We start from the raw sequence: 22,439 nt of genomic DNA, 5'->3' as shown, positions 1-22,439 counted from the left end.
TCCAGGATATCTCAAAGACGTGGAGGCCGCAGATGTGGATCATCTGTAAGCCCAGCACGGAAGCAGCCAGCACTCCTGAAGAGGAGGCAGGAAAGGAGATTCTAGGTCATCTTTGGCTTCCTAGTGGGGTAGCCATCCTGGGCTACATGAGACCCTGTCTTTAAAACAAACAGAACCAGAAAACATCTCTAGATTATTAACCGAGCCTAAGACCATGCGAATGACGTGTGAAACCCACTGTCCTGTATCGCTTGAGGTGCAACGTAAAAGAAAAGGCCATGTGTCTTCGGTACAGAGGCAATATTTTCTAAAGATTTTGAATTACCGCTCAGTTGAGCCCAAGTGGATATGGAGGGCCTCTGTGTTTCATCCGGATCACAGCCTGAACCAACAAATCAACATGAATGGCCGTTGGGGCTACAAAGCACACGGCAGGTTGTATAAACAGGACCCTGTTTCATACAAGAAATTCAAGCATCCAAGAATGTTGGTATCCACGAGGATCCTGGATCCGATTCCCGCCTGGATACTGAGGCTGAGTGGATGTGAGTGGACGTCTGCTTAGAGGGATAGGGGTCATTTAACCCTCAGGGCATCATTGTAGAGCCTGGACCTACGGCTCCCATCACTTGACCAACTTCAAACCTGGAACATCCAGCCCCTATAAGGAACAGTCCATGATGAGGTCCCCAAGGTGTCCCCTCAGAGTCACCCAAATTCTAGGAGCAGTTGTCCTGCAGCTATACTCTCAGCCTGGGCCTTCCAGAAAACAACCTGTCTCCTCTCTACAGATACAGCCAACTATCATCACATACCAACTGCAGATGCCGATGTTGATGTCTCTTGGCTATGTCATCCTGAACACGGTATTTAATGTCTCTGCACCTTAGTGTCGCTAGCTGAAAACAGAGGGCAGGTAATGGCGTTCAAGGTAATACCGTGCAGCCCTAAGGAGCCAGTGGGAATCTCCTACCCCAAAGAGAAGCCCCTCTGCTGGAGTACCTGTGAGCTTTCTGTCTGGCTCTGTCTTCCAAAGACCTTTCGCTTGCCAAATAAAAGGGGGCATTTGTTTAATTTTGTTTTGTTACCAGAGAGAAACAGCTGGAAGTTGAGGAGAAACAGAAACAGTCATTTCTAAATGTGTGTGTGTGTGTGTGTGTGTGTGTGTGTGTGTGTGTGTGTGTGTGTAAAATTTCTCCTGTTGTAGAGCCTGATGTCTGAGCCCCACTGGACTTCCTTTGGGTGGCTCCCCTTAGGGAGTGCTTCACCCCAGTCTCCTGTGTTTGGAGAAAAAAACCAAAAAGGGGAAAAAGAGAAGGCCCTTGCCTTATCAACTGTTCTGTTATGTTCTTTCTCACCACAACATAAACTCTAGGATATTTAAGGACAAAATCCTTAGCCAAGAAGGTCATAAAAGGAGGCTGTGTCCGACGGCCATGCTGTCCCAAACTCCAGAACAGAGCCTCATGTGTTGCTAGAGAGCTGGGAGAGGCTGATGCTCTAGGGGGTCAGGCTGTCATTTTTCAAGCAGGGCCCCATCCAAGCCTTCTGACTGCTGTGCTGGGAGGTAGAGTGGCTTTCCTAATTGTACCAGTAAGAAAACTGAACCCCGGTCCTCATCACGTAGACAGGGAGGCCAGACGGCAACTGAGACTCCATCCATGCCTCTCCTTGGCAGAACCATGCTGTCCCCTCTTGGGAGAAGCATCCGAGATTATTCAGACACCCCAGAGCCTTTGAGGTCAGGTGCATCAGAGCCCACGCCTCTTCCCTGCTCGGAGCTGTTGGTTCCATCTGGTGGGCAAGCTGTGTGTGTTTCCTTCTCCCTCCAAGCCCCCTCTTTGCTAGGACAGCACTCCGAGTGCTGTAATAGCTTGGACTGTGAGTATCTCCCCCCGACACCCCCCACTCACGTCACAGAGCCTGCAGGACCTTAGAAGTGTGAATCGGAGCGTGTGTGTGTGTGTGTGTGTATCTCTCGCTGTGAAGCAGAGGGTGGGGAGCAGTCCGGGGAGAGCCTCGCGTGCCTTAGGCTCTCTGTCCACGCCCAATGTAAAATGAACGTGTGCACGGGAAAACACCTAACCCGAAGGGGCAGTCGTGTGGCTTCTAAAGAGCTGGCACCTGTAATGTCCCTAAATTAGCACCTAGAAGGAAGGGAGCCATTAAGAAAAGGTGAAGGGGTTGGGGATTTAGCTCAGTGGTAGAGCGCTTGCCTAGGAAGCGCAAGGCCCTGGGTTCGATCCCCAGCTCCGAAAAAAAAGAACCAAAAAAAAAAAAAAAGAAAAGGTGTGGCAGGTGGCAGGTGCTGCTGAACTACACCTACAAAGAACAGTTACCTAGGAATCAGAAGGTCCACGAACCTGCTGTGCGACTTTGGCCCCATTTCCCCCAAGTGTTCGGAGTACAGAAAACTGTCATTTTTATCATTGACGCTTTCAACCTTTTGACGTGGTTCTCCCGACTGAAGCCAGGGCCAAGAGTGCACCGGGCGAGTGTCCCTCCACTGCGCGCTTTTAACTTTTGATGCATTTTTCACGCCCCTCTGTCCTCCCTGTCTCCTAAACACACGAACCCCTCCCCACCCTCAACGTCAAAAAAACAGCATCCCGAGACTCTCCAGCGCGTCCTTTCATCTCCTGACTAGAGAGAGGCCCAGGAGGTTTTTATCATCTGTCCGAGTCCCTCAATATCTCTGGCTTTAATGAAACAGCAATAAACGTCCTCGCCATTCCTTTATCAACAAGCAGGATCTGTCTGTGGGCCAGCGCATGCTAACCAGACACAGACATCCTTTTCTGCTCACCCACTCTGTGCACAAGCCCCTGCCAGGTACCTTTGCACCAGTAGGGAGAACATGGGTCCTCACACACGCAGGTGACATATGACAACAGTCCTTCAAGGGATGGGTGGGGGAGGAGCTTTGCACAACAAACAAATTTTGGAAAACAAGAATTCTTCCCAGACGGAGAACCTCCCCAGCTCCAAGCTCTTGACACAGATTTGTAGACCTGAAGATTATAAAGCGAGTGTGTGGACCCTCTGTGATAATCCGCCAACAGTCTGTGACTCCATGATTCATTTTTTTTTCTTTTTGCATAAGATCGGGTGTGAAGTTGCAGGGTCAAGACCAGGGCTTCCCAGCCAGTGCATGGGTCGGAAACTCCTGGAGAGCCAATAAAAGATGCAATCCTGGACTCCCATGCCAGAGACTGCTTTGCCCCATGTGGGATAAGGCCTGCAAATCTGCAGAGTGCTTAAAAACACATCCCTTCTCCATCCCTTCTGAGTATGAGTGGGGCCCTTTGACAGACAGTGTCTAAGAGAGCCCTAGCATCCTGAGATTTACCTGGGGGGATTCTCACCTGGACTTCTGCTTTCGTGCGCTATTTCCATGTGCTGCAAGGCAGGCTTCTATGGCTTAAGAACTGTCTCTGGGCAGGTTTTTGGCAGGAGACCAAGAGTTTACAAGGTGTGAGGACCATTGAGATGGGGATCCCCCAAAGACCTGGGTAACAATTTGATACTGTCTGCACACTGTGCAAGAAATAGCAGGGCTCGAGTTGGATCTTGGAAATTAGGGTCTGAAAGACCATGGTCATCCGAGGTCATCAGAGGACAGGGACATCTGACCCTGTCCAGAAGAATTGGAAGGGCTCGGGGTAGATGTAAGGAGACAGAAGTCCCAACAGGAAGCTTGAAAAGGAACCCAAGACAAGAGAAAGGGGAATCACATCCTCCTTTGGTGGACAGTGAGGTGCTGCATTCTGGCAAACAGACACAAAAATGCAAGGTTTTGGGGAGAGCTCCAGATGAGAGGGAGCGACTGTGTAAGGATGCCCCAGAGTACACTGTGTGGGCTGGAACGGGGCTTCTTTGACATGCTAATGGGTGCCTGGATGGGGAGATGGGCACGGATAAAGGGCATGCAGGACCCACGAGGAACTGGTAGGCGGATGCTAGTGAGGAGCCAAACTGGAGGCTCTGGGGACAAGAATGGATTCCTTGAGCATTTTCCACAGACACGCTCAAGTGTTGCCAGCGAGTCAGGGTGCAGATGTGAAACCTTGGAACTTTCTAGAAAACCACAGGGTTCTAAGAGTCTTTCTCCTTCCCAAATGGGCAGGAGCTGGTGTGTTGGCTTACAGCCTTTGTGGTGGGGAGGAAGGGGAAAGGAAGCTACTTGTCTCCAGAAGCATATTTTGCACATTTGCACAGTGGTCAGGATAAATTTCTGGCTGTTCATGTACACATCCACTGCTTCTGCTGTCCCCACTCAATGATGGTGACATGTGTGCCCACCCATTGTGGCTCACATTTACATCTGCCAATAGGAACCCAAGGCCACCATCCTAACACTAGGTCATTTCTAATGGATGGCGGCATTAGTAACCAGAAACACTGGCAACTTTAGACCCTTTGACTCTACCACAATCCATGTAAATCCACCCCTCAGTGCACAGCCATTTGATACACACACAATTGTACACGTGTGCCCTCACCTTACATCGGAACCAGTGCCATAACAGTACCATTAACATATTCATCTATGGGCTGGAGAGATGGCTCAGTGGTTAAGAGCACTGACTGTTCTTCCAGAGGTCCTGAGTTCAATTCCCAGCACCCACTCACAACCATCTGTAATGAGATGCTCTCTTCTGAAGTGTCTGAAGAGAACTACAGTGTACTAACATATAAATAAAATAAATAAACCTTAAAAGAAAAAAAAACATTCGTCTGTAAAACAAAGTTGACTGTGTACTGTCACATCGGCTCTCGACAGGAGGGACTCAGCAGCAAACAGTGAGAGTCAGCAGCAGATCCAAGCATGTCATTCCACACAACAGCAATGGCGCCCGCGTCCTCCATGCTGTCTGCTCCCACCCCGGGCCACGGGCACAGGCACAGGCACACCATTGCACAGTGGCCAGTTTGCCTTCACACAGCACCATTCTATGCTGACAAAGGTAGACTGGGGAGTCTCACACCATACCCTAGCCATTGTTTGCGACCAGAATCCCCAGAGGAGCAGTATGACGTGGAACCTTTCTCAGTGCTCCAACTACCAACCGTTATTTCCTCTTCTGGCACCAGGCCACCTTCCCAAAGCAAGGCCAATGCTGCCCCTCCAGGCTCAAGCTAGAACCACAGGATGTGGGCAGCTCAGGCCTCCCTGAACCCCATCCATGCCAGCTGAGGTATGATTCGGCCAGAAAAGCTCCAGTCAGACTAGATCTGTCATTTCCTTTTCCCTCATGGCATTCAGAGTGCTCGCAGGGGTGAGGGAGGTGATGGGGCAGGAGGGGGGGGGGCTGACCTTTGGACAGGCACTCTCTGGAAGCCATTCTCTCTGACATGCACATTTGCAGCCTATGACAGCTGTCACTCCTCACGCACTGTTCCTCGGTGCTGTGGAAGTCCTGGCTTTCCTAATTGGCTTCCTAGTGGACATCCAAGGCACAGAGCTACACCATTTCGTGAATCTTTCCAAACCTGGCACCCTCTTCCTGCTCTCAATGCTCCGTGAAGACCAGAGGCTGCCTGCTTCCACCTCCCATGCCCACGCTCTCTTACAGTGAGCTAGCTGGATTAGAGAGGCAGGAGGGGGAAGAAATACCGCAGTCTGCATGACACGAGCACCCTGATCTAAGTGTGAATACATAGTGTGCCTCTGTGTGTGTGTGTGTGTGTGTGTGTGTGTGTGTTAGAAACCAAACAACAGGAATGACTATAAATGCCAGTGCTATAATACATAAACAAACAGACAGACAGACAGATATTACAATGCACCCACACGCACACACACACACACACACACACATATACATATGTGCGTGTGCATGTGTGTGCACGCAATTCTGCATGCATGTGTGTGCTAGAAACCAAACAACAGGGATCACACTATAAATACCAGTGATAGATAGATAGATAGATAGATAGATATTGCACATGTACACACACACAAAAATTATATATATAGATATAGATAGTATGCTGCAAATGTTCCACTTGCATAGGTTATGGAAGGTTGAAACGTTCCAGAAGAAAAGCAACCCAGAGTGCTAGAAGGTGCTAGAAGGCCCATCAGTCCCAGTGCCATAGCAGCTGGAATCCTGGCTCTGTTTAAGACTCACCTTCTCCCCCTGGGCTAAAATGTCTGCATCTTGAAAATGATGGTTTATAGAAATTAAATGAGAAAATGTGGTTTATATAAAAAGGCCCAAAGTTGGCACCTCAGGCCCTTGGGGAGCGTAGTCCTTGCTGAGGTTAGTGGCGTTATCATCATCAGGGGATATTTGGAACGGTCAGCTACTTTTCTTAAATATTAACAGAGAATTGGGGAGCCATGTCTGGGCAGAAAGGACTCCCCTCCCCACCTCGATTTGGCTGTGGGAAATCGCTCCACTGTGAGTTAGCCCTAATTGATCAACAGGATGAAGCCTCAAAACTTGAACTTCTGTTCATCGGCAAGATTTCTGTAACTCGGCTCAGTTTATGTCAAATAATGAGGATTTTAAAAAAAAGAGAGAGAGATTCACAAAAGACTCGGATTTGAATGTGACTGCCGCCTGGATGGTCCTATCCAATCGCAGCCAATGGCCTTGAGCTGGGACTCACAGTCATGGCTGGGTAGCACCAATTGACAGAGCTACACCCTGCCTCTCTTTGCCCATTGTTCTAAGGCCATCTCCAGCAATGGCAGGGTGTCAGGGGAGGCAGAAAGAACCCTGAAGCTCTGGTCTTCCTTGTGTTGGTTGTTTATCCACTCAGCCACCCTTAGCATCTACTTTGCCAGCTACTAAACTGAGTCAATTTCAATTAAGCAAGACTCATCGGCCCTTCCAGGACTAATGCCCCTCAGTTCTGTCCTGAGGGTAGGAAGCCACTCTCAGACCCTTCATCTTGGTAGCCCCAGCCCAGCTTCTTTGAAAAAGCCAGATCCATCCCGGTGCTTACACAAGTCCATCTTAAACGCAGCCCCCAGGACTGAGCTTGGTCTTTTCCTGTAGTGTAAGTTGGATTTTGATCCTAGCTTGATCAATGTCCGTGTCAAAGGCAAGGGCCCAGCTGTAGCCAGAGTGCAGTTGGCACAGGCCCCATGCACAGGGCATGTTTGCTGAAGAACTCTTAGAAAAGAAAAGGGGGAGGGATTTCAGGTCTTGAAATGTCAGATCTCTTGGCTTAGAACTCCCCTCTAGCAATAGGGGCCAGTCTAAGTCGCTCTAATGGAACGAGAGTCTCTCTCTCTCTCTCTCTCTCTCTCTCTCTCTCTCTCTCTCTCCCCGCCTCCATCTCTCTCTCTCTCTCTGTCTCTGTCTCTGTCTCTCTCTGTCTCTCTGTCTCTCTGTCTCTCTGTCTCTCTGTCTCTCTGTCTCTCTCTCTCTCTCTCACACACACACACACACACACACACACACACACACACCACTGCCATTTTACAAAGCCCCTCCTGGTCCGAAGAGGAGCAGGGTGTGCACACCAATGTTTTCCAATTTGTAAGGCTCCCCCCCCCCCACATTGAGGCATCAACTATGAACCTCCTCCCTCTCCCAGGATCCTGCCCTACCGCAGCTCCTGGGAGAGAAGCCATCCCTCTCATCTCAGAAGCAGAAGTCATCTCCACTCTGACATAGCTCTGATGGGTGCCTGAACTTCAGCTCAGCTTCCAACACCAGGTGCAAGCCCTCCTCCCTGGAGCCATTTTCCTACACCCAGGGCTGGATTAAAGGAAGGGGTGGGGAACCAATAGATAGATGGCAGGCAGAAAGGAAAGGCTCATCTGGAGAGAAAAGGAGGGCACAGATGAGTATGAGGGGAAGGGGAGGGGAGGCTGAACGAGGAGTAGGGGTCCCCCTGCCGTCAGAGTCCCTTCTCTTCCCTGGGCTGAGGGGGGAAAGCAGTGCCTTCTAGAATAACTTTACCAGAGAACTATGGCTTCTTCAGAGGATAACAGACCAACAGAGGACGAGGAGTGGCCTGCCTAGGGTTCCCCCTGCAGTTTTGCAGCAGTCCTTTGCTTCTAGGTCCAGAGCAGAGAGCCACTCACCCCCTAGGAGGGCCTTCCTCATCCTACACACCAGTGGTTCTGGAGTGAGTGCATAGCTGGACACTACAGTCATAAACTGCAGAAATGATGTGACAGTGGACTGCCTAGTCCAGAAGCCGCTCACAGGCAAGACTCAGCAGGCACCGGGCTGGGGGGATTGAAACTGGGGCTCCCTTAGGGAAGTGAACACCCCAAAGGGAGGACGCCTATCCTAGTGTGCCCGGAGTAACCAAAAAGAATTTTCCTGAAGAGGCAATCCTTTGGTTTCTGCTAAAAAAAAAAAAAAAGAAACAAAAACAAAAACCCTTGTTCGACTCCTGCCCCCACAGCCCCTCCAAACCTGCGAGCTTGTGGATTGGACACAGAGGAGTTAGAAAATAAATCTAGCTGAAGGAAGATCAGTAAGGCTTAATGCGGGGAGAATAAAAGAGTGGAAAGGAGAAAAGGAAGAGGGGAGAATGGGAGCATGAGGAGGAGGAGACAGTGAGAGGGAAAGGAGGATGAAGAGAGGGAAAAACAGGAAAGAGAGAGGGGAGAAAAGGGAGGGCGGGAGAGAGGGAGGGAGGAAAGAGGGAGGGAGGGGGAGAGAGAGAGAGAGAGAGAGGTTTTGAATTTCCCTTCTGGAAGAGAAGCTGTACGGCGTCAGGGCCTGGCTGAGGGGCGTGATTGGAGGGCGCCTTCGGCATCCGCCCGCCCGCGGCAGCAGCCTCGGTCCCAGCTCGCCTGGCGGAGTTACACCAGGCAGCGGCGCGAGCTGGCTGAGCACACCGCACTGCCTGCTGGAGTCAGCCGGAGCCCTGCAGTGGCTTAGACGGTTGCTGGGACCACCAGGTCGGTGCTGACCGTGGGCCGGGGAGGTGGAGCCGGGCTGGGGGCAGTAGGGGAAACGCTCTGGCTCCGGAACAGCGGGGAAGCCGGCAGTGCGGTTTAGAGGGGCTCCCCAAGACCGCGGGGCGCTGCACTGGGGACTGCGGGCCCCTGCCCGCTCGGTGTGGTGCTGAAGGGACAGCTCCCCGCGGAGGCCAGGGGGACGGCTGGTACTGCAGACTCGGAGCAGGCAGATGTGGGCAGATGCGCACCCGGAGCAGGGACAGTGGGGCTTGGAGAGCTCGGGCTGCCCGGAGTGCGGAGACTCAAGTATAAACCTGGAGAACAACTTCGAGCCCACAAGAATAGGGTGGGGGACGTGGTCCTTGGCTACTTGGGGTGTGGCTACCCCTGAAGCCCTCCCGGACCCTCTTCTACAGGAGCAGAGAGTCACCCCAAGGGGTACAGTTCGGTTCCCAAGGGAATCCGAGGGTGGCAGAGGCCAGGTGGAGAGAGGGGAGCCCACGTCGGTGGGGGGTAGAGGGGCTATTTGTCCTCTTCCACAGGAGCACCTTTGGAGCCTGTGCCGGGGTCACAGACTCCGGTCACAGTTTCAGGCCGTCCCCTCCCTAGCAAAGTTTAAGAGTAGGCTAGGGTTCAAAATTGAGAGGCGTGTGTTGGGGGAAGGGGACACGCACTGGCCAACTGAGAGCCCAGGGCAGAGCTGTTGCGAGTGCTGGCTCTATGAGGGCCCGGGGAGCAGCGCCTGGAAGCCTGCCCTCTCTTCTGTGGGGGAAAGCCCCCGCCACTTTCGTAACCCAGACGAGTGATCCTTTAACTCTGGCCCAACCTCAAGCGCCCCCCCCACTCCCGCCACCTCCAAGATGTTTTGCTTCTAGGGTCGTGGGATGGGGAGGTAGGGGAGACGTCCTCTGTCTCGACCACCGCCATTAGCGTAGAGTCCCTTGGAAAAAAAAACAACGGAGTGTTGAATTGAGTTGTGATTGTAGCCCGTACTTGAATCATAGAAAAACAGCCGCAAAGACAAACACTGCAGGTGCTCATGTGTGCTTGTCAGAAGGAGGGGTCCGGTTCTTGAGACTCGACGGAACTGGAGCTTTGGCTGCCTTTGGAGGGGACTGACAGCGGGGGTGTGAGGGTGTGGGCTCTGGAGGGAAGATGAAGGCCAGCCCTGGGTCCCCCGCGACTGACAGCATGGAAACATTTGCATCAGCCTACCTACATCCCCTCCCCCTTTCCCCCAGTCCAACACCCTACCAGCAGCAGTAGCCTCCACCCCCACCAGCTAGCTCCCTTCCCGCGCGGAGACGGACGGCTGCTTTCCGCAGCACCGCTGAGGAGCGCCTCCTGGCGGTGAGACCCAAATCCTCAACCGCACACAATCCGCAGGCCCTCTCTCTGGCAGTCCCACTAGTAGCTACTGGCGCGCGCGCGCACGCACACACACACACACACACACACACACACACACACACACACACACACACCAGTGTGTCTAAGAGGTTAAGAATCAGACATGCAGGCTCATGCTTTGAGCCCGTGCACACAACATTAAATTCCACTGAGCAAACACGCTGAGGATATCCTCTGAGGATCCTCCAGAGAGGTGAAATGGGTAAGACAGGCAACAGAGAACCTTCTGCGATAACAAAGGAAAGATACCCAGACAGTTAGAGCATGAATAGAAAGTGCCTTAGATCTCACAAAAGCAAGAACCCATCCCATCGTATCAAGGAGAATGGAAACTGCACAGAGGGAAGCATTATTGGCAAAGGGCCTTAGAAAGTTAATGCTGCCACTGTTGTGGATGCCCATGACGACAACAAGGACACTTACAGGCTTAGACACCTGATTTGCATAATCTCGGTGCTCACAGCGGGCCTTGCACGCGGCATCGACTGTCTCCATTTTACACATGAGAAAACATTAAGTCAAGTACTCAAGATCATTTAATAAGTGCTGGTGCCAGGATCTGGGCCAGCAGGGATGAGGTTAAATGGTCCTAAGGCTGTGGGAATAGTATACCCAAATCACCCTGTCTCAAGTGGAGGTGGAAACGACGTTTGGGGGGAGGGGGATGCTGGTTAAGACACAGCAATGTACAAACGATGAGACATGAGAAGGAAAGTACGATGTCTGGTTCTAGACTGCAGGGTTTGAGGGTGAGAGCACAGACAGTGGTAGGTTTAACAAAGCCATGGGAAGCCAGTGCAGGGTTGGAAGTTTGCATGAGCAAATCCGCCTCTGAGGCAGATTAATCTGAGGGTCATGTGGAAGATAGGTAAGAGCTAGAGAAGAGACAGAGTCATGAACCAAGGTGGTAAAGCAAGCAGTAGGAGGGGGTGGCGGGTAAGCAGTGTCTGGAATTCTTCCCTGCGCCTCTATCCCAATCACAGCCACCTAATCCTTGTGTGCTCTGCTGTGCAGTTAACTCCCTCCCCAGTTAACTAACGGCTGGGAGGACCAGTGTTGGAGAATGATGCCCTTGCTCTCTTCCACAGCACCTGGTAAACGGTTGGAACTGAGGAGTGCAGGGTGAATGAGTGGGTGAGTGAGTGAGTGTGTGTGTAATGACTGGAGGCTTCGGTTGAGGCAATTGTAGCGAGGCATGCCGGAGGACCAGATGGGAGCCCTGCAAGGACGGGCTTGATCTCCCAGAGACTGAATTGGGAATGGCATACAGCAGAGGGTTAAAAACGTGCAGGCTTTGGAGAGAAAGCCGTGCATATGTGTGGCTAACTACGGCTCCTAAATCAGTTAGGCACAGATGGGAGGTTTCCATGGGAGGAACAGAGGAAAGAGAAGGAAGAGTTTGCCTACTGAAGGAACCCTCAAAGAAGAGGAAAAGGAGACCTGTTTGAGGAACCACAAAGGGTGCTGTGTCATGGAATTCAGATCTGAGACAGCTGACATTGGGGGAGGGGTAATGATCAGCATCAAATGCTAGCACAAGAGAAAGAGGCGGAGGGCTGTGGGTACTCCTGGTCAGGCACAGGTCTCCTAGCCATGATGGTGAGGGTGGCTCCAGGGCTGTGTGCTAAGACAGCAGGTCTCAGGAGCAGTAAGGAGATGAGGAGAAGACTCTCTGGCATGCTTCAGGGCAGAGAGTCAAAGAAAGCCATAGTTCAAGGAATGGCTTGGGGAAGGGAGGAGACCCAAGAGACTGAGAAAGGACAGTAAGGATGCAAGGAAGGTGTGGAGATGAGTCATAGAGGAAGAGGTACAGAGAGAAAAATCTAGATCGGCTTCCTCTAGGAGGAGGGAGTTCCCCGGAGCTAGGAGAGGGGAGGCTGCAGGTGTACGCAATAGCGTTCATTAATCGAGTTAATAATAGCTTCCATTGGCTGAGCACCTGTCACGTGACAAACACGTCCCACAGATGATTTCTAACCTTCAAACTGGCCGTGTAGCCCTCCTCTTTTTAGAGAAGACCCAGTTTCAAAAGAGCTGCCTCACTGGAAGAAAGGCCCCTTCAACAGCCATCCAAGTCTCCTGTTACCAGGTGGGGCTACACAGCCAAACGTTAGGTGGGGCTCAGGGAAACCTGCAAAAAAGGGGTAGGAAGGACTGTAGGAGCCAGAGGACTGGAGGACAGCACAAGAAAATGGCCCACAGAATCAACTAGCAGAGCTCATAGGGGCCCATGGAGACTAAACCGACAAGCAGGGAACCTGTATGGGTCTGACTTGGGTCCTCTGCATAGATGGTATGGCTGAGCTGATGTTTGTGCTATTGAGGGGCTTTTAACAGTGGGGATGTGGACTGTCTCGGACTCTTGCCTGCTTTGGGGACCCTTTTCCTCCTACTGGGTTGCCTCGTCCAGCCTTAATATGGGATGTGAATAGTGTTACTGTGACATGATATGCTGTGTTTGGTTGATATCCCTGGGAGGCCTGCCCTTTTCCGAAGGAAAATGGAAGAGGAGTGGATGTGGGGGAAAGAGGAGGCTGGGGGAAGGACCAGGAGGGGAGGAGGTAGGAGAAACTGTAGTCAGGATGTAATATATGAGAGAATGATAAGTAAACTAGAAGGAGGAGGGAAAGAAAAGAAGCAGAGCTTGGGCCTCAGAAGTTACTTAGGACTCTCTCCAGCATATGAGCAAAGAGACGGCCTCACAGCTAAGACGGCCACACTAAGGTTAGACAATAGGACTGTGGTGTAGACCCAAGAAGCCAAGCTAAATTATGCCTCAGAATTACTTAGGGAAGAAGGGGGAAGTGGGAAGGAAGACAGGGATGCGAGAGGAGGAGAGAACTGAGTTTCAGAATGAAGAAGGGAGGAGAGGTTGAAGGTACAGCGCCTAGGTCATGAGGACTTCTGCAGAGGAGCTGGGGAGGGGTGTGGGAGAGCATCTGGTCCCAGGAGAGAATGTGCAGCAAGTCAGGGACAGAGCCGAGCTCCAGCCCAGGTGTCCTGCTTTCCAACTAGAATCCTCTCAAATTAGACGACAGGCTGCACCTTCCACCAGCCACCTGGTAATTCTCCGAGCTCTGTGTAAACACCACGCAGAAACTCAAGGGTTCCTGAAATCACTTCATTTGCTCACAGCTCATTTCCTGTTCTTAGAAATTAAGCCTTCTCCCGAGGTCCGAAATCAACGGGGATCGTCTCCACAGAGCTGGGCAACCTTCAAACTCAGATCTCTGAGTCAGGGTGGGTTCTCTTGCCTTTACTGGAACACGTATGTTCCCTTCCGGCTTCATGTGGCCCCGTAAATAAGTAGTCAGCATTGGCTGCCTTTTGTGTAAGTTTCCTCTACACCTCCAGACACTTGACCTGCTTTTTTTTTTCCTTAAAAATTAGTACAAAGATCACCTTGGCACTGCCCCATTTGGAGCAAGCTGAAGTGTTCACAGAGACTCAGGCCCAGTCTGGAATCCTTAACCAGTTCTGTCTGGTGCCAAAACCCTTGGGAACTTTTTCATCTAGCACATTAAGACCTTTCTCTACCAAAAAAGATCCCAGGAAGCTGTCTAATCCTGTGGATGCATTCTTGCATTCCTCATTACGAGAAACTCAGTCTGCTAATGCTTTCTCATTTTGAAAGAAACGAAGAGAATCCATCAACAAATAGCCTGTGACCTTGAACTCGACTTGGCTTCGATGACTGGCCTGGCAGAATTCTCTGTCATCATCTTTCCAGAGTTCTTTCTTCTCCCTAGAAAGTAATAGAGATGTAAAGTCTGTATGAGATAAAAGGCCCTGGGGCTAGGAAAAGCCGGACCCAGTTAACCTCCACCCCTCATCGCATTCAGGACAGTTTATGGATGCAGCCACACAGAACAGGGAGATGGGCAGCAGCCTTGTCAAAGAATCAGTGTAACTCAGGGGTGGGAGAGGTGGCTCAGGGATTAAGAGCTGCTCCTGAGGACCCAAGTTCAATTCCCAGGAACCACAGGATGGCTCACAACCATGTGTAACCCTGCCAGGGCTTTGATATGCTCTACTGGACGGCATACCTGTGGTGCACAGACTAACACACACACACACACACACACACAAATTAAAAATAAACATTTTAAGGACATTCTTAATGAATCAGTACCACTCAACAAAACAGGAGGTTCTACATTAGAGCGTTGGTGCCTATTCTCAGAGGGGTGGGGGTTCCAGCAGGAGGACCCCAGGGCTCCAGTCTGCAGGCCCTCCCTGTCACTGCTATCCCCCACTTGTTCATATGCTCCACACTGCATTCCAATTACAACTTTATGTGGAGAAAATCTTCCGAGGGAAAAAAACAATAAAAAAATATAATAAAAACAGAAAACCAGTAATTTAGGGAGGAGGATAAAGGACTAAGATTAGCAGAGCGCCTCCAAGGACCTCCCTCTGTAAACACCATAAAAGCACCGAGGCGACAATATCCCCCAATGCCCTCACGTGTAATTCAAAATTAAAAAAAAAAATCAACATTAGCTACCAAACACAAAACTTACACACACGCTCTGATGAAAAATAAGTTATTTTCTACTTGTCCGCTTTCCAAAGTCTGGCCAGGTGCCTGTTCATGCTAGCGCTATCTTTTGGTTCTCACGCACCCGTGGTTTTCTGCAGCCACAGCGCATGCTCAGTTACTTGGTGAGTTGGACCAACGGCCCAGCCTGACTCCTCTCTTCTCTCCAGAGTATCCCTGACCCCGACACTTCTGTTTCAGGAACGGGAAACCGAGAGCATAAGGAAGGGGTGTCGCCTGCTGAAGGTCACGTGACATAGTAAATGAGGACTGTATTAAAGCGGAACTCTTCCAAAATCTAGTCTCATCTCAATCTTCCTCGCTTTGATCAAATTAGGGGGAAAATATGTTCAGAGCGAAGGTTATAACACAGGAAGCAAGGCTGGAGAGGTGCTCAAGGGTAACAGCGTATACTGCTTTGGCAGAGGACCCAGGTTCTAGTCCCAGGGCCAACCGGGCAGCTCACAAGCATCTGTAACTCCAGTTCCAGGAGATCTGACGCCCTCTTCTGGCCTCCACAGGCACTGCACACACCGGTGCAATCTGCAGGCAGGCAAGACACTGGGATGCATAAAATAAAAATGAATAAATCCTCTTTAAGAAAAAATAACACAGAATAGGAATGAGAGGCTCTTTAATGCACGCCTTGCCCATAATACAGTCTCAATAGATTCCTTACCTCTTTCTTCCCATCAAGGCGTCGAGCCTTTCTCTCAATTGGCGATCCCTTATCAGAGCAAGAATCCAAGTCTCTTAACACTCTACCTGGGAAGAGTGCTTTCTGTCTGACCCTCCCTCCCCTCTTGCAGGCGAGCTCATTCCCCGAAGGCAGACCAGCCAGGAGTGCTGAATGCGAATTCAGTCACGGGCTAGGGAGCACTAACCAAAGCCTGTAGGATGGACTTCGTCATGAAGCAAGCCCTCGGAGGTGAGCCTGCCACCTCTGCCCACCCACGCACCCTCAACCCACCCGCCTTCCCTGTCCAACTGACCACGCCCTCTTCCTCCCTGACCACTCCACATCCCTGTAGGGGCCACCAAGGACATGGGGAAGATGCTGGGGGGAGAGGAGGAGAAGGACCCAGATGCACAGAAGAAGGAGGAGGAGCGGCAGGAGGCCCTGAGGCAGCAGGAGGAAGAGCGCAAGGCCAAACATGCCCGCATGGAAGCGGAACGTGAGAAGGTCCGGCAGCAGATTCGAGATAAGGTTAGCACCCCTTGAAAGTCCCACCTCTGACTCCCCTGAGCCCCAGATCTCATCTTAGACCTGGTTCTCCCCGAGCTTCACTCTCATCCTCGGAACATGCCCTCGAGGACTGTACCTAACAAAGAACATGGGAAGAACGCTGCAGTAGCTATGGCGCACGGTCCCGGGTCATTCGTTTAGTGTCTGGTAGCCCCACACTGCAAAGCACAGGTAGCCTTCCATCAGCCAGCCGTGTCACAGAGATGTGCCTCAGAACGTAGGAAGACCTTCAACATTCAGGACTTTGAGGATTTCAAACGGATAAAGGGGTATTACTGGTTAAGTGCGAGTTTTGAAAGAAACCGCGCCGTGGTCTTTTCTATCAGTCACCTGCTAAGGGCTGGGCTCAGTTCTCCAGGGATGGCAGCTTTCCCGGGGAGCTTAAAAGTGTTGATGAGACACCACATAGCCAACCTTCTCCTCTCCTTGACTTGACACCATGCCCCTCTCTGCCCCTCTCTGCCCCTCTCTGCCCCTCTCTGCCCCTCTGCCCCTCTCTTCCCCAGTATGGGCTGAAGAAGAAAGAAGAGAAGGAGGCAGAGGAGAAGGCAGCCCTGGAACAGCCCTGCGAGGGAAGCCTGACCAGACCCAAGAAGGCCATCCCTGCAGGCTGTGGGGACGAGGAGGAGGAAGAAGAGGAGAGCATCCTGGACACGGTGCTCAAATATCTGCCGGGGCCACTGCAGGACATGTTCAAGAAGTAACCTGTCCTCTTCCGGCCCCGTCCACGTTATGACTTTTTTTTTTTTTTTTTTTGGTGTTCCTAGTTTTTCTTTTCTTTTTTTATTCAGTTAAGTCTCAGTTCCAAAGGGGAAAACCTCAGTCGGCCTCTGCCCCCTTTCCCTCAGCAACCCTTCACAAGCCCTTCATCCAGGGTTTCTAGTTCTGTTTCACTCCCAAGTAGCTTGGAGAAAAAAAAAGAAGAAGACAGTTTAACTCCAGCAGGGGGCATCGAACCCAGAGCCAAAGGCACTGGGTGCCCCCCCAGAAGCTCATGGTCTACATTAGTGTGGTAACACTCCCCCCCATACATTCCTTCATGCTCCCCACTGCCAGGAGGACCACTGTCCCCAGCCAGCCAAAGTAATGACACATTCCAGCCCTGCCCAGCATGCTGACCGTTGGCCTCTGAACCCCCAGTGGGAGTCCAGGTCAGGGCAGAGGCACCTAGTGGTCTGGCTCCAGGAAGGCTATTCAGAAAAAGCCTGCTCTGGAGAGCCTAGCTCTGAGAGGCTCTAGCTGGGTCTAGCCAGGTTCGAATCTGGCCTGGGCTGTCCTCTTTCCTCTTCCTGGTGCCACTGGCCAGGAACACACCTCCTCCCAACCCGACCTAAAGAAGCATGGTTCCTGAGGAGCCGCACCCTCCAAATGGATCCTCTTTGGACTTTAGCACATCTGTGGAGGAGCCCAGGGCAGGGCAACCCCTTATCCTTTCTCATCTGACTTAGGTCCTGGGTCCCCACTGCCAGGCTAGGCCCCAGTTTGCCCAGCCAAGGGGTTGCCCAGGCCCACAGAAAATACTTGGAGCCATCGGGCAGTGACGGTCTGTGCCACGAGGCCCCTCATCGGTACGGCCAAACTGCCCCCATTCCTGTCCACCCCTCTTCCTTCCATGTCCCGTCCATGTGCTTCCAAGTCCCCATTGTCCCCAGGAGGACTCTTCTTGGCCAAAGCCCCAGAGAGCTGGGGAGAAAGAAGCCAATTGTCACCTGGCAAAAGACTGTCCATTCATCCCACTGGCCAAGAGTCAGCTCTCCTCTGGGATGAATAGGACTGGTATGTGTCCTCACGTACCACGCCATCAAGGCTTCCTGCTCTGTGACTTGTGTAGAAATGGAGGGACACGAGGGGAGGTGCAAATGAGGGATGAGCGTGTGAGTCCTCACACACTAGATAATGTATGGCAGATCCATCATACCTCTAGGTGCGGTGTGTCTCGAGATCGTATGTGTTCGTGTCAGTTCTGTGTTACAGGCTGTTTTACCTGATGTACCTTGTGTATATGTGTTTGTGGGATGCAGTGTGCCTGAGTTTCAATCATGTGCTCGGTGCGTGCCAGCTGTCCCACGTGTTTAAAGATTGCATGTGTTAGCTTGTATTTGCATGTACTTTCAAAATGGCATGTGTGTCAAGAGTGACAGGTTACATGTTAGCTGCAGACATGTGTGTGTGTGAGAGAGAGAGAACTGTCATGTGGGCTAAGACTGGTGTTCATGTGTGTGGGTCTAAAGCAGGCAGTTGTAGGTAAAGAAGTCAGGAATAAGATGCTTCCTCCCAACCCTGAGATTGCTAGTCACAGATGGCCACATCCGACAGGAGACCTTACCTTGGCCTAGAGTCCTCCCACCCTTGGGGGTTTTCTACCTGAGGTCCTCAGAATGCTACTGGGACAGACCCAGGCAGTGCCCCAGGAAGCCATGCTGGGCCCCTACCAGGGCCTATCCCAAAAGCAGGGGCCCGGGAGGGGGCGACTTGCTCACCCCTGAAGCCCCTGTCCCGCTGGCCCCACTCTGCATTCTGCAAGTTTTCCATTTTAGTGGACTTAACGCTTTTATTTCGGAGAAGACAGACGTCTTCCCTGTCCGTTTCCAATAGTTAAAGCCATATCAGTTAGACCGCAATACTTTAAAGATGAGACTAAACAATCCTTATGTGTAGGGAACCAGAAAAGTCCCCTGGTCTCTCCCTTCTCTAAGGAGCAGGGCTTCGGTAGCTCTAGCTCCCGGGACTTACCCTCCCCCACCCTCTTGGGTCCCTGTGTCATCCCACAGAGGGCCAGTGTTTGTGTCTATGTCTGTGGTGGGGAGCCATCTTGCACCCCTATTGTCTGCTTGTTTCTGTTTTTTATCCTGGGCAGGACGGTCATTCTCAAGAGCCCCTGGGTCCTGGGCCGAAGACAGGCAGGGACCAGTCCAGGGGCCCCAGGCCTCCCTAGACCCTGAGTGTGACCCCCACACACTCTTAAAGGCAGGTAAGGACAACAGTTGAAGAAAGGCCTAACCCTCGACAGGGACTCTTAGACCTTAAAGGCAGAAGCGCAGTACAGAGAACCAGATGCATCGTAGAGACCAAGACCCGGGGAGCCACAAACAAGCAAGGAAACCCAGCCATGCAACCACCCACGTGGGCCCAAGAGACTCCAGACCGTTCAACTGAAGCCCTTGGTAGTTTCCACGGCTCCCCTGAGCCCAGAGCCCCACCTAGTGCCCTTCAGGCTGCACTGGCTTAGTCTAGATTTATGTCTCCTTTCTATCCCCAGGCAGCAGATTTTGAGGTTCTTTGACGGTGGAGGCAAGAGAATTTCTACGTGGTACATACCTGGTTCTACCCACATGCAGCCCAGGGGTTATAATAAGTGATATTTCTGACACAACCTGGACTATAGGGAGAAAACAGTGGGTGACCCTTGAAGGATGCTATGTGCATACAACACATTCATGGAAGGACAGAACTTGGGTGCTTGCGCATCAGAAAGGATGTTCGTTCCGTCACTCGACGTGCCTAGAGCAGGAGGTGTGTGTGGTCCACTGAATGGGCAGATGAATATATCATGCAGAAATGCAATGTGCAAATGGCATGCTGAAAAAAGGCCACACATACTGCATAGACATGCATAGACACACGTGCAAACACACGTATAACCATGCATATACATGCATACACACACATAACACATATGTACACACACTCACATGCATACACACATGCACATATGCATACATGCATATACATGCACACACATACATACACACATATGTGCATATGCATGTATGTGCATATGCATGCATACACATAAACACACATATATATACACAAGCACACACACACAGCATGGAAGATGGCTGGAGACAGAATGAGGCAGGCACATCACTGACAGGCATGTGCGCTCTTTAGAAAAGCCATCAGGCTCCTGCACCTGGAAATCACCACCATCGAGAAGAAAGGGGGCCTCTCTGGGCCTCTATGGAGATGACAGGGGGATATCCAAAGTACATGTCCTCCATTTCATCTCCAAAGCACCCAAACGTGAGTCCTTAGCAGCGAAGCTTCACAATACTTCCTCCATGGAAGAAAGAGCTGTACAGGTCATCCCAGTAAATGAGAGCAGGAAAGAGACAGAAGCCCAGAGACCCCTCACACACGGCACAGTGGATGAGCAAACCAGCCATCCTAAAGTCTTGTGCCATGGGGTTTCCAGCCCCAAGAATGCCAGCTATGAAACTAGCAGGGTCGCCCACCCACAACTCCCCCTCCATCTTTTTATGGTTTGGCCGGCTCTTGACCTCACCAGGAGGCCTGGGGATCAGACTGGCTCCCGTGGGGGATGTCTCCTAGCAAATGTCTCTGCTCTAGTCCTCATTCCTGTTGTCCTATCCTTCTCACCAGGGAGAGACCCGAGGTGCTCCTGCTGGCCCCAGGGTGGGGGTGGGAAGTCCTACTGAGACCCAGGGGAGATGGACCATCCTGCTCATGTAGGGAACCTCTTTCCCACAACTGTGCTCTGTCCTTGTTGCTCTGCTTCCTTTAAATGTGTCAGTCTCTGGGGGAGGGGAGGGCCACCCCCCCAAGCACTCCCTTGAACCTGACCAAAAGCCATGGCCGTGCTCCCCACTTTGTATGATGCAAATGCTAAGATGATGTACAAAACCAACCATGACGACAAAGAAAAAAGACCTTGTACAGCAGCTGTCCATCTGTCTGCCTTCTTCTGTCCGTCAGCACTGCCAGTGACGGGTGACAACCGACATCAACAGCTGGAGAGACCCCAAACACCCTCAGTCATAACCCCAGCTTCCAGCCAGGACACTGTGGGAATGACCTCAGAAATTAATGGAGGCCAAAGTTAGGGCTGGCCCAAGTTCCAGGATCGATTTCCCTCCCAAGGCCAACTCCACACTCCCAGAGGGGTTTGTGCAGGCCGACCCCCCTCGCTCCGCTCCCATTCCGTTTCGCACTGCCCCTCTTCACTCCTCGGGGTGTGGCGTCCTAAGAACACCATGAACACAATCGATGGACAAATGTCTATCAGTTGTTCATTCCACAAACAGGGATGGGACATCTGCTCCCTGCTGAGCCTGGGAGGCTTGCAAGAAGGAGGCTGAGTGCACACAGAAAGGACAGCATTCAGCCTCCCTCCTGGACACAGACATACTTCCTTGAGGGCTCAGGGTAAGACCCTTTCACTTCCATGCCGTGCTCTGGTCAGACCACACACCCAGCCCAAACTGAGGCCCCCATTTCTCCTGGTTTCTCAACACACTTCCCGTTGTAATGCGTGGGTCTGTCCTCACAGACAGCTTTCCCTCTTCCCCCAGATCCATCCCTTTCCCTGCCACCCCAGCCCCAGCTAGAGGCCTCTGTAAAATACAGACATGAATGTGTCACTCCCTGCTCAGAGATAGTATTACCCTCCTGCCCCAGAGCAAAGCTTCCAGATGGTTAAAATGGCCCAGTGTGATTGACTCCTGTGATTCCAACCTGCTAAGTCAGAGCCTCACTCCAATGTTCCAGGAGCACTCAGCCCCGCCACCATCCAATGCCGTATGGCATTTGCACATATCTCCCTCTGCCCAGAATGAATAGTTGCTCCTGCCCCTCCTTGTACCCTCTGCAAATTCTCAAAGCACTGTAGCTTTGTGCTGTGATAAAAGCCCTGAGCCAGCGTACGGACAGGCACTGCCATCCGGCAGTGCGATCTTGAGCGAGACACTTAACCCCCCTGAGCATCTGCTCACAAGGGAAAAGGGATGGTAATAAAAGGGATGGTAATAATTATTCTAACCTCCACCGTTGCGGAGAGTAAGTGGTGTTTTGTACCCGCACGCCCTTATCGTCAAGTACCGAGCACTCACCGACTAGCACTATGAACTCTATTTAAGGTGTGTGACTACACACGTCTCCCTCCACAGCTGCAGTCTCCATAAGGGCACCTCGTTTGTGACCTCCTAGTGGCTGTGAGTTAGGAGTCCGGGCACAAGATTAACTGGATCCTGTGCTCTCCAGTCTGCATGAGGATGGGAAGCGAAATGCAAGCAAATTACAAGCCTCATCAGGAGGCTTAGCTGAGCGTGGGTCGCTCCTAAGCTCACACAGTTGCTGGATGTTGGCTGGAGAACGTTCTCCATTCCGTGACCCTGTGGGCCCCTCCACTGAGGCAGCTCACAACATGAGGCTTGTTCTACCCACATGTGCAAGCCAAGACAATTCCAGGTGAGTCTGCTAGCAAAATGGAAGCCACAATTGTATATCACCTGACTGCAGAAAGACGCACCATGTAGCATGTCCCATGCTATTGGCTAGAAGAAATTACAAGTTCTTCCTACGCTGACAGGGAGGGAATTGCACCAAGGCGAGATTACCAGAAC

The 22,439-nt window shown here is 51.7% G+C and overlaps 1 protein-coding gene and 1 long non-coding RNA gene across 6 annotated transcripts in view; one reads left to right on the top strand and one right to left on the bottom strand.

The window, feature by feature from the left end:
- Positions 1–20,759, top strand: part of Cplx2 (complexin 2) — a 73,302-nt gene extending 52,543 nt beyond the window's left edge. For 3 of the 5 annotated variants that reach the window (XM_039095303.2, XM_017600440.3, XM_017600441.3), the window contains 3 exons: positions 15,638–15,756; positions 15,860–16,035; positions 16,581–20,759. In XM_039095303.2, coding sequence (XP_038951231.1) covers positions 15,726–15,756; positions 15,860–16,035; positions 16,581–16,778 — 405 coding nt within the window. In that variant the 5' untranslated portion in view covers positions 15,638–15,725 and the 3' untranslated portion in view covers positions 16,779–20,759. 5 annotated transcript variants of the gene reach the window in all.
- Positions 2,366–22,439, bottom strand: part of Lnc012 (long non-coding RNA 012) — a 33,177-nt gene continuing 13,103 nt past the window's right edge. Inside the window, 1 exon segment of the long non-coding RNA NR_126570.2 lies at positions 2,366–14,033. This is a non-coding gene — a long non-coding RNA (long non-coding RNA 012).

Source organism: Rattus norvegicus, chromosome 17 (assembly GCF_036323735.1).
Source record: "Rattus norvegicus strain BN/NHsdMcwi chromosome 17, GRCr8, whole genome shotgun sequence".
In the NCBI taxonomy this organism is placed as follows: domain Eukaryota; kingdom Metazoa; phylum Chordata; class Mammalia; order Rodentia; family Muridae; genus Rattus; species Rattus norvegicus.
Note: the sequence above shows the minus strand (reverse complement) of the source record. Positions and strands in the feature narration are given on the sequence as shown.